General features: G+C 35.9%; 1 protein-coding gene across 2 annotated transcripts; it reads left to right on the plus strand.

Annotated features, from left to right (window-relative positions):
- The first annotated feature begins 5,840 nt into the window (after positions 1-5,840).
- On the plus strand, positions 5,841-7,825 carry LOC123465767. 2 transcript variants are annotated; one of them, XM_045165629.1, is made up of 2 exons: positions 5,841-5,871; positions 6,885-7,825. In XM_045165629.1, exons 1-2 carry the CDS (start codon positions 5,841-5,843, stop codon positions 7,823-7,825), a joined length of 972 nt encoding a protein of 323 aa, XP_045021564.1. The 2 variants fall into 2 exon arrangements, with proteins under 2 accessions (XP_045021564.1, XP_045021565.1); XM_045165630.1 differs by lacking the exon at positions 5,841-5,871 and having other exon boundaries at positions 6,872-7,825.
- The last annotated feature ends 3,189 nt before the right edge of the window (positions 7,826-11,014 follow it).

Below are 11,014 nucleotides of genomic sequence, written 5' to 3' on the forward strand. Positions count from 1 at the left end.
GCCTGGTAGGCTGCAGTCCATGGGGTCGCACAGAGTCGGACACAACTGAAGCAACTTAGCAGCAGCAGCAACACACTAGTAAAGTAATGCTTAAAATTCTCCAAGCCAGGCTTCAACAGTACGTCAACCATGAACTTCCAGATGTTCAAGTTGGATTTAGAAAAGTCAGAGGAACCAGAGATCAAACTGATAAACATCTGTTGGATATTGAAAAGGCAAAGGAGTTCCAGAAAAACATCTATTTCTGCTTTATTGACTATGCCAAAGCCTTTGACTGTGTGGATCACAATAAACTGTGGAAAATTCTGAAAGAGATGGGCAAAGCAGACCACCTGACCTGCCTCTTGAGAAATCTATATGCAGGTCAGGAAGCAACAGTTAGAACTGGACATGGAACAACAGACTGGTTCCAAATAGGAGAAGGAGTACATCAGGCTGTATATTGTCAGTCTGCTTATTTAACTTATATTCAGAGTACATCATGAGAAATGCTGGGCTGAATGAAGCACAAGTTGGAAACAAGTTTGCCGGGAGAAATATCAATAACCTCAGATATGCAGAAGACACCATCCTTATGGCAGAAAGAGAAGAAGAACTAAAGAATCTCTTGAAAGTAAAAGAGGAGAGTGAAAAGGTTGGCTTAAAGCTCAACAATCAGAAAACTAAGATAATGGCCTCTGGTCCCATCACTTCATGGCAAATAGATGGGGAAACAGTGACAGACTTTACTTTGGGGGGCTCGAAAGTCACTGCAGATGGTGACTGCAGCCGTGAAATTAAAAGTCTCTTGCTCTATGGAAGAAAATCTGTGACCAACCTAGACAGCATACTAAAAAGCAGAGACATTACTTTGCCAAAAAATGTCTGTCTAGTCAAAGCTATGGTTTTTCCATAGTCATGTATGGATGTGAGAGCTGGGCTATAAAGAAAGCTGAGGGCCAAAGAATTGATGCTTTTAAACTGTGGTGTTGGAGAGTTGGAGAAGACTCTTGAGAGTCCCTTGGACTGCAAGGAGATCCAACCAGTCCATCCTAAAGGAAATTGGACCTGAATATTCATTGGAAGGACTGTTGCTGAAGCTGAAATTCCGATACTTTGGCCACCTGATGTGAAGAAGTGACTCATTGGAAAAGACCCTGATGCTAGTAAAGATTGAGGTCAGAAGGAGAAGGGGATGACAGAGCATGAGATTTTTGAATCACATCACCAAGTCGATGGACATGATTTTGAGTAAGCAGCTGGAGTTGGTTTTGGACAGGGAAAACTGGCCTGCCCCCATCCATGGGGTCACAAAGAGTTAGACATGACTGAGAAACTGAACAGAGTTGAACTGCACTCAACCATTGTTGCTATGATCTTCTTCCCCTCCTCAAGCTCTCCTGCTCTAGCACCTATCTCAATGAATTGCTGGTTCTATGTTTTGCTGTACTTAACATCTTTGTCTCCATCCTGATCATTTTCAGCTCCTACATCTTCATCATTTCCAGCAGCATCCACATTCATTCCACGGAGGACAGATCCAAAGACTTGAGCACATGCAGCTCCCACATCTCAGATGTTGCTGTTTTCTATGGATCTGCAGCATTCATGTGCCTGAAACCATCACCTGTGAGATCCATGGACCAAGGGAAAATGTCCTCTGTGTTTTATACTATTGTTTTGCCCATGCTGAATCCCCTGATCAACAGCCTCAGGAATAAAGATTTCAATGTTTTCCTGATGAAAATACTTGACAGAAGAATATTTTTGTGATCAGACATAACATGAACATGATATTTTAGAGCTAGTCTTTACTTATTATATTGTATGGATATATGGTTCTCTTACTTCAAAATCCTTACCAGAGCTTACAATCTGAGTTAAGATCTCCTTCATGCTTTATGCTATGCTATGCTATGCTATGCTAAGTCACTTCAGTCATGTCCGACTCTGTGTGATCCCATAGATGGTAGCCTACCAGGCTCCCCCATCCCTGGGATTCTCCAGGCAAGAACACTGGAGTGGGTTGCCATTTCCTTCTCCAATGCATGAAAGTGAAAAGTGAAAGTGAAGTCGCTCAGTCGTGTCCGACTCTTAGCGACCCCATGGACTGTAGCCTACCAGGCTCCTCCGTCCATGGGATTTTCCAGGCAAGAGTACTGGAGTGGGGTGCCATCATGCTTTGTACCATTGCTCAAACCTGTGTGCCTCCCACTATGCCATTTATTGTTTTGGGTGTGTACTTGCCTGTTTATTGTCCAAAATGTACTGTAATGTTCATGAAGATTATCCCCATTCATGTATTTCATTGCCATATATTCACGGCATAAGATAGTTCCTGCCACTAGAAATACCTTGACAATTTTCTTATTTTCTTTTAAAAAATGTTTATGGGCAGCCATATATATTTCATACTGTCTTTTTTCATTGCTTTCTCCAATTATCTACATATGACTTCTAACAGTTAAAATCAATTAAATTTATGTTTGAAGAGTTCTTCAAAAATATAGAACAGTCTTTTGGGCTCTGTGGGAGAGGGAGAGGGTGGGATGATTTGGGGGATTGGCATGGAAACATGTATAGTATAATATAAGAAATGAATCGCCAGTCCAGGTTCAATACAGGATCCTTGGGGCTGGTGCACTGGGATGACCCGGAGGGATGGTACAGGGAGGGAGGTGGAAGGGGGTTTCAGGATGGGGAGCAACATGAACCAGTGGCGGATTCATGTTGATATGTGGCAGAACAAGTACAATATTGTAAAGTAACTAGCCTCCAATTAAAATAAATAAATTTAAAATTTAAAAAAAATCTGCAATAAAACTGATGACACCCTAAATTATTTCTATACAAATTTTTAGAAACACGAACTTGAGTAACTTCTGTATCAAACCCGAGTGCAGGTAAGATAACTTGTGAACACCTGATTTCTTAAGTCATTAAATAAAGTCAAAACCCCAAAATACTTGAAGCAAAACTCTTGGTTATCAAGCATACAACATACATGCATTAAAAAATAATATGTATATTTGTTATCTGATGGGTCAACACAGCAAATCTGGAGATACAGTGGTACCTGGAACTTGAACACTTCAGTCTAAAATACTGTGGTTTCCCATACCTAGATTGGAAAAAAACTTCACGTATATTGACATTGAGAAAATTCTTAGTATGTAGAATTTTATCCATGTAAATTATAGTTCAATAAATTTAGTCTAAAGATTAAAAAAATATGAGTTATACTGTTGCAGTCAGAGTTGTGGATCTTCCTAGATTGTCACCTTAAACCAGAATGTGATTTTTTTTTATTACTCTATATTTTAAGCAAATTTTTTCACATTGACAGATCTCTATATTATTCCTCAATATTTCTTTTATTTATAGAATTAGATAGTGTCATTAACTTATTCTAATTGTTAGGGACTTTTCATGGGTAATGAAAGTAACCAGGTGAAACTTTCCTGCAGCCTGCATGTTAAAATATTTCAAGTACTACTGTTTTATAAATACATCATGTTATCTAAATATAGTTAAATATAGATCAATGAGAAAAAAATCATTCAACTATTGCACACAAAGATTTTTTTCAATTTTTTCTTTATCTCTTGTGTGAAATCACTTTAGAATGTTCCTTTAATGCAGGTCTTAAATATTTCCTAAAATTTTGAATTTTTATATAGCTTGACATGAAGTTCACCAGAGTTCTAATAAGATCTATCACAGCCTTGCTTCCAACCTATAGTCTAACAAAAAATAATAAATTACAATTATATGACACTATTAAACATTTGAGAGTCAAAGGAAGAAAAGGGAATTGCTAATTGTAACTTATCCCAAGAGTTGATACTTGTGGGATATGATCCTAATGGGAGATCATTAGCATTATCTGTTCCTCATCTGACTCTTAGCATCTATACTCAGAGTATTAATCACCATTCATATCAACCAACCTTTGCAGAGGGCCATTGACTTCAACAGAAGTCAGGACCATTGATTCAAAATTATTACAACAGTATCTTCTAGGTTATGACACGACAACAACAAGAAGTCCTGCAAGGTTAGTACTCAGAACTATCCACCAGCATCACCAGAACCATTTTTCCCTTCAGAGAAATAGAGAAGATGAATACACAGCACTGGTGTGCTGGGGAGCAAGAGGGATATATTTGAATCCAAGTCCTGGACTTTAAAAAGTTAAATCTTCTATTCTAGCTCCCTCACGGTGCATTAATAGATGCGAGTAGCTATTTTTCTGTCTCTATCTGTCCTCACTCTAATATTCACACTCCATGAGGAGCAAAGGTTCCCTTATCATCTCTCTGTCCCTGCTGGAGAAAGTTATGGCCAGTATTTCTTTGTTTACTCACCTTCACTCAGGCAGTGTGAGAGCTTCGTTCACTTGTGTCAGAGTCTATGTTAACTTATTACTACAATCCTTTTGATAATTTTATTAAAAAATCATATTTATTGATACTTGTATATAAGGCATTGTGCCAAGCACTGTATTGAGTTTACAGTCTAGTATAGAAGAAAAGCCAATAAGTAACTCATAATAACTGATGCAGAATTAAGCATGTGCTAAATGTAAACATGAGAAAGGTATTCCTCAGCACATAGAAAATGGTCTTATTACCTGGGGTTTCTATTATTAAAGCCTTTAATATAAGGACCCTAACTATTGAATAAATTTCATCAGATACATTGGGAATGTGTGAGACAAGATAAAGATATATAATGAGTCAGAAAAAAGCAATTCTACCAAATGCTGTTTTGTGTAATAGTTAAATCATGTGATACCTGGTGGGACATAAAAATAAAAGATTTTGTTGTTAGGTGATATAAATCATAAAATGACAGAAATTTATTCAAACTTTATTTGGAGACCTTGGAAAATATTTAGGAGTTAATATTGAGTAAAAATTTCAAATTTCAATATCATTTTATTTATTTAGGTAGAAAGGAGGAACAAGAAAATGTCTTAAGGAAAAAAAAAACAAGTCCCAGCCATCATCGTAGGAATGAAAATGACACTAAAACAAAAGATAAAATGGAAAGTAACTTAATAGAATAAAATTAAAATAACAATGACAGTATCAGGGTCTTTCCAAGGGTATGGGACTACGCTAAACACCTCATAAGGAATCAGTATTGTGAATTTACACAGGAGGTAGATTTTAGTGTTTCTGTTTTTCAGAGAGTTGGAAAGTAGACATATTATCTCAAGATCACACAGGAAGAATGGGGTCGAGCTGAGGCTTCAATCCTCTACTGTCTACCATAATCAGGATCCATTAGAATGAAGATAATAGAAGTACACCTAATCCAACTACCCGTTAGATGTGTCCTTAAAGAATATCTGTATGCACATGATAGTCTGTGCTCCAACTTTTATGACTGTCAGCTCGGGTGTATCTGGTGATAGGGATGTTTGTCTTTGCTGTGAAACTCAAATATTTCTTCCCATGGTTTGAAGCAGTTAATTTTACCCAATCTCTTGAATGTATACAGTAAGTTCAGTACCTCCCACTGCCATGTGATGAACATTGAGATAAATTTCCTGTGCCACATGAATTTTTGCCTTGCTAGAAAAAAAATCCTTAGTTGTTTTAGCCATCTTAAAATAACTGATTTCTAGATGATATTTATGAAACTGTGCAGCTTTACCTATATCACACAGTATTTCACTTCAAACTGAACACAATAGCCAAATATCACTTGAGTGTTAAGAATATAAATTTCTATTTTCTAAAACCTACTCATTTCCTTTGCAAATCTTGACTAAAGATACATTGGTCTTTAAAAAAGACATCACACTGTTTACTAGTATTAAATTGACATTAAAATCACTTATTTTATTTTGCATGTACTTTATGAATCCACATCTCTCCCATCTTTGAATTCTATTGCTAGCACATGCAAAATGCATGATTATATTTTTAAAAGGTTGGCATATCAAACACCTAGCATTTGTGTTCAAAGGCATTTTATGATTTAGAGAATAGAATCATTTTCTCACCTCCACCATTTATATCATGAGGTCCAAATTTCACAGATCAGTCTTGGTACACTGATGCCCTAGTCACAGTGGTGGAATATGTGACTTGTATTTAGGCCATTATACTCTCACCCCTAAGATTATCTAAATTAGAATAAGAAGAATGGTTCCTGGGGTGGAAAAAACTTTTGAGGTATAAGCATGATGTCTGTCAAGCAGTTTCATTTCTGCTCTCTGGAGTCAAAGTCCAGGGAGAAGGAAGCTGGGACATTAAAGCATCAGATCTCAGGTGAAATGATATTGGTCATCACATTTCAGATATTTTCAGTTGAGATGTTACTAAAGAAGACAGCCCCAACTAATATAACTACTTAGCACAGACTTATGAATCCTCTCTGTATTAATTATAGATAGCATATACAACTATTATTATAAATGAAATAAAAATACTATGCCATTCAACAAGAATAAAATTAATATATAAACATAGAAACATGGAGGAAGGAAGAATACTCAGAAATAATACTAGAAATGTTCGTGTTGACTGACTTTAAAAAAAAATACTTCTGTTATTAAAAAAATGCATAAATTATTGTTTCTCTTAAACTTTATGAAATTTCTTAATTGTAAAGTTCTTGATGTTTATAATTTCTATTCTAGTTCAACAAAATTAATTGTTTGTCTTGGAGTAGCAGGAGATACTGGAGAATTCCCTACATTACATATGTTCTCTGCTGAAAGATAAAGAATGATCTCTGCAGAATTACTCTCTGCCTCTCTCTCTCTCTCACACAAGCATACACACATGCATAAACTTCTCTCTCGCTCTCTCTCTCTCACACACACACACAGATATACTCATTTTCTGTTTTTTGTTGTGTTTTGTTTTTAAACTTAGAACCTACTAAGAAGAAAATGGACCCAGGAAATCACTCCTCAGTGACTGAGTTCATCCTCACTGGGCTCACAGAGCAGCCACGACTCCAGCTGCCCCTTTTCCTCCTCTTCCTAGGAATCTATGTGGTCACAGTGGTGGGGAATCTGGGCATGATCACACTGGTTGGTCTCAGTTCTCACCTACATACACCTATGTACTATTTCCTCAGCAACTTGTCCCTTATTGATCTCTGTCAGTCCACTGTCATTACCCCCAAAATGCTGATGAACTTTGTGACAGAGAAAAACATCATCTCCTATCCTGAATGCATGACTCAGCTATATTTCTTTCTTCTTTTTATTATTTCAGAGTGCTATATGTTGGCTGAAATGGCATACGACCGCTATGTTGCCATCTGTAACCCCTTGCTTTATAATGCCATCATGTCTTATTATTGGTGCTTCCAACTCACAGCAGCAGGTTATATCTTGTGCATCATTCAATCGACATTCCATACTTGCCTTATGTTGAGACTCTATTTCTGCAAGGCCAATGTGATTAACCATTATTTCTGCGATGTTTTTCCACTCATGGAGCTATCCTGTTCTAGCATCTATTTCAATGAGTTATTGGCTCTAATCTGTAGTTCTTTCAACGTCCTGATTCCTGCCTTGACTATTCTTATTTCCTATATCTTCATCCTCTATAAAATCTTCCACATCCACTCCACTGAGGGCAGGTCCAAAGCCTTCAGCACTTGCAGTTCCCACATCTTGGCTGTTGCTGTTTTCTATGGATCTGCAGCATTCATGTACCTGCAGCCATCATCTGTGAGCCCCATGGACCAAGGGAAAGTGTCCTCTGTGTTTTATACCTGCATTGTGCCCATGCTGAATCCTTTGATCTACAGTTTGCGGAATAAGGATGTCAAATTGGCCCTGAAGAATATTCTGAACCTTGGAAAATATAGATGAATAGACTCACTGTTGGTGTCATATCAGAAATAACTGTTTACTTTGTTGAGACAGGCAATGTTTTAGTTTTATTGTTCAAATTTTTGGAAATTCAGGATCATTTCCCCATACAATACATTTCTTTGGAATTTGTGTTATATTGATTATGTATGGAGAAATATCAAGAATAATGTCAGAGACTCTTGAGAATTAAAAAGCTCCGGTGTAATATAAAAAACACAAATAAGAAGAATAACTATGATGATCATCATAATGTAATAACGTATTATTATTGAGATAGTATAAAATATCAAACACTGTACCCAGCACTTCATATCAGACAACTTTCTTTAATATTTATGATATCTCTCAAGGCAAGTCCTAATATTATTTCCATTTGAAGGATGAATAAATTGAAGCTTGTTTACTTTGAGTAAATGTCCCCATAGTCCCACACTTAATAAAGACAGAGGCTAGAATGTCTGGCTCCAGGAACTGTGATTTTACTCAAAGTAATCTATTGCCCCCAGGTAATTGTGGGTAAGTGTAAGGCCTTCCCAATAATTTCCTTCTACACATTAAACTTCTACTTTTCCTGTGAGACTGTATTGCTTTCCCCTAGACCTCTCCAATGCAATTTTCACTTTTATTTCATTTGATTTAATGAAAATAATAAAAATATTTCAAACTTGTGTTAATCAAGCTAAAAGACCAAATGCAGAGTTAATACAGAATCTTAAGATAAGGACTCATCAATGAGGTTTAAATTATCATGTTCAATACCAACAATTTTTTTATAAAAATAGCCCAATACATTTCTATCTTTAAATCATTAGTGCTATCCTGTTTATGTAACAGGGGCTTCCCTGGCAGTTCAACGGTAAAGAATACAGCTGCCAATGCAGGGGACATGGGTTCAGTCCTTGGGTGAGGAAGATACCCTGGAGAGGGAAATTGCAACCCACTCCAGTATTCTTGCTTGGGAATTCCCATGAAGAGAGGAGCCTTGTGGGCTACAGTCCACAGGGTCACAGAGCGTCCATCCAACACAACCTTGCCACTAAACTACAACAGTAAATTTATGTTAACAACTGCCCATAATAAACCAAAACTATGCAAGTTGTATCACTTTCATGAGGTTCATGCACTTTTGCCATGGAAGTTATAAAAATTTCTATTTCTGGACAGTTTTATCTTGGAAATATCTTTTCTCTCCCCTCATATTTGTCTTTTTTAGCTTCTGGGCATTAACATCTGGTAAGTATAAATTCACATGAAACTCTGAATATCTAGTTGTCTTCTGCCTCTTCTCAGTGCAAAGCGTCTTACTCATTACTGACAGATCAATGTTCTTTGGGTAGTGCGCTGCCTTATTCACCTATAGTGTCCAAATATACCACAAATATATAAAGCATAATTTTATTTACAACTCATGTATTTTATTATCCATTCTGTCATCAAAGTCAAGCATTCATTTTCAATTATTTCATATTATTTGACTTAATTTTCATATTATTTATATTATATTTTCATATTATTTGACTGAATTTTCATCAGTACTATAAAAAGGAGGTAAAATGGCTACAATTACAACTTCTATCTTAAGCATGATTCCTAGTCTGCTATATATAGTCCAGAATATATATACATATATAAATCAGCCAAATCAGCACATATACCCTGTCTGAACAGAAAGAATGGCTTCTATGGGTTTCTTCAAATTTTTAATTTCTGAATAATTATAAGAATGTTTCTGTTTACTTCCTGTTTACATTCTTTCTATATCTGACCTTTACTAAACTCCAACTCTCTTTCTCACTTCTTCTTTTTGGCACACTAAAGCAACTTCAAAGGTAGTCTGTTAACTTATAAAGTGGCATTCCAGACACATAGTATTCTCCAAACATATCAGAATCTTGCAGCCACAGCAAATCCTTAGCTAAAAGATTTTTGGTGCATGGGTATGGTGGATTTTCCTTGAATCTGAAAGAACTCCAGTGGAAGGTATTCAAAACAAGAGATCCTCTAGCACCTTGTTTCTCAGAGTGGTCTATAGAGGAGAAATAGTGGAAAAATCTGAGAGATTTTATTTAAAATGTATAATCTCAAACCATACATGAGACTTACTATTGAAATCTGCTTTTGATCAAGATCATTAGGTTATTCCTGTGCACATTAAAAGTTCAGAAGCTTTTGAAAAATATTGATATCTGACCTCACATGCTAAAATTTTGACTTAATTGGTATAGTGTTCACCATCAGTATTGAAATTAAGGAAAATTAAAAAAAAAAAAAAAAAAAAACTCCCCTGATATTTTAATGAGTTTAAATGAGTATCTAAAATTCAGAAAGACTAGCATCACTTGTGGCTCAGCAGGTAAGAATCTGCCTGCCTTGTGGGAGACCTCGGTTTGATGCCTGGGTTGGAAAGATCCCAGGGAGAAGGGAAAGGCTCACTCCAGTATTCTGGCCTGGAGAATTCCATGGACTCTATAGTCCATGGGGTCACAAAGAGTCAGACACAACTGAGTGACTTTCACTTTCAATGTAACACAAGTATAAACTTTAAAAATAACTGAATCTTTTTATATTCTCTCAACTTGAATGTGCAATTTACCTTGAATGAATCATTTTATGTATACTTCCAAATTTCCTATTTTAGAATAAAAATTGAAAATCTAATATATAAGAATAGAAGAAGCATGAAACATAAGTGCCTCTTAAAACAGTTTATATATGCAATTTAGAAACTAGAATCATTAATAGTGAGCCCCTAAATATAAAAAAGTTAAGTCAATATTCTGAATTCCTACCCCATAACTTTAAATCCAATAACATATAGATTTGACTTTGAATTAATATGTATATTATGTATTTACACATAAAATGGATTAAATACATTTTTTACAAGGATAAATGATTTGTTCATCATTTTAAAATTTGTTGCCACATGAACATTAAGATAATTTGTCAGAATGTTGCTTGATCCTCTAAAACCTTGTATTCACAGAGTGAACTCGGAACTGGTAGCTCTGGCTAGGAGCCTGTAAAGATGCAGAATCTCTAGGAGTTTTATAGTTTCTGGTCTTACATTTAGATCTTTAATCCATTTTGAGTTTATTTTTGTGTATGGTGTTAGAAAGTGTTTGATTTTCATTATTTTATAAGTGGTTGACCAGTTTTTGCAGCACCACTTGTTAAAGATATTGT

The sequence above is a fragment of the Bubalus bubalis genome, chromosome 5, assembly GCF_019923935.1.
Source record: "Bubalus bubalis isolate 160015118507 breed Murrah chromosome 5, NDDB_SH_1, whole genome shotgun sequence".
Classification (NCBI taxonomy): Eukaryota; Metazoa; Chordata; class Mammalia; order Artiodactyla; family Bovidae; genus Bubalus; species Bubalus bubalis.

What these genes read in the sequence shown, in the direction of transcription:
- LOC123465767 (XM_045165629.1), top strand. Translation starts at nt 5,841, where the DNA reads ATGTACTTTATGAATCCACATCTCTCCCATC. An exon ending in GAATCCACATCTCTCCCATC is followed by an intron (nt 5,872 to 6,884) that starts TTTGAATTCTAT and finishes AACCTACTAAGA; the next exon opens with AGAAAATGGACCCAGGAAAT.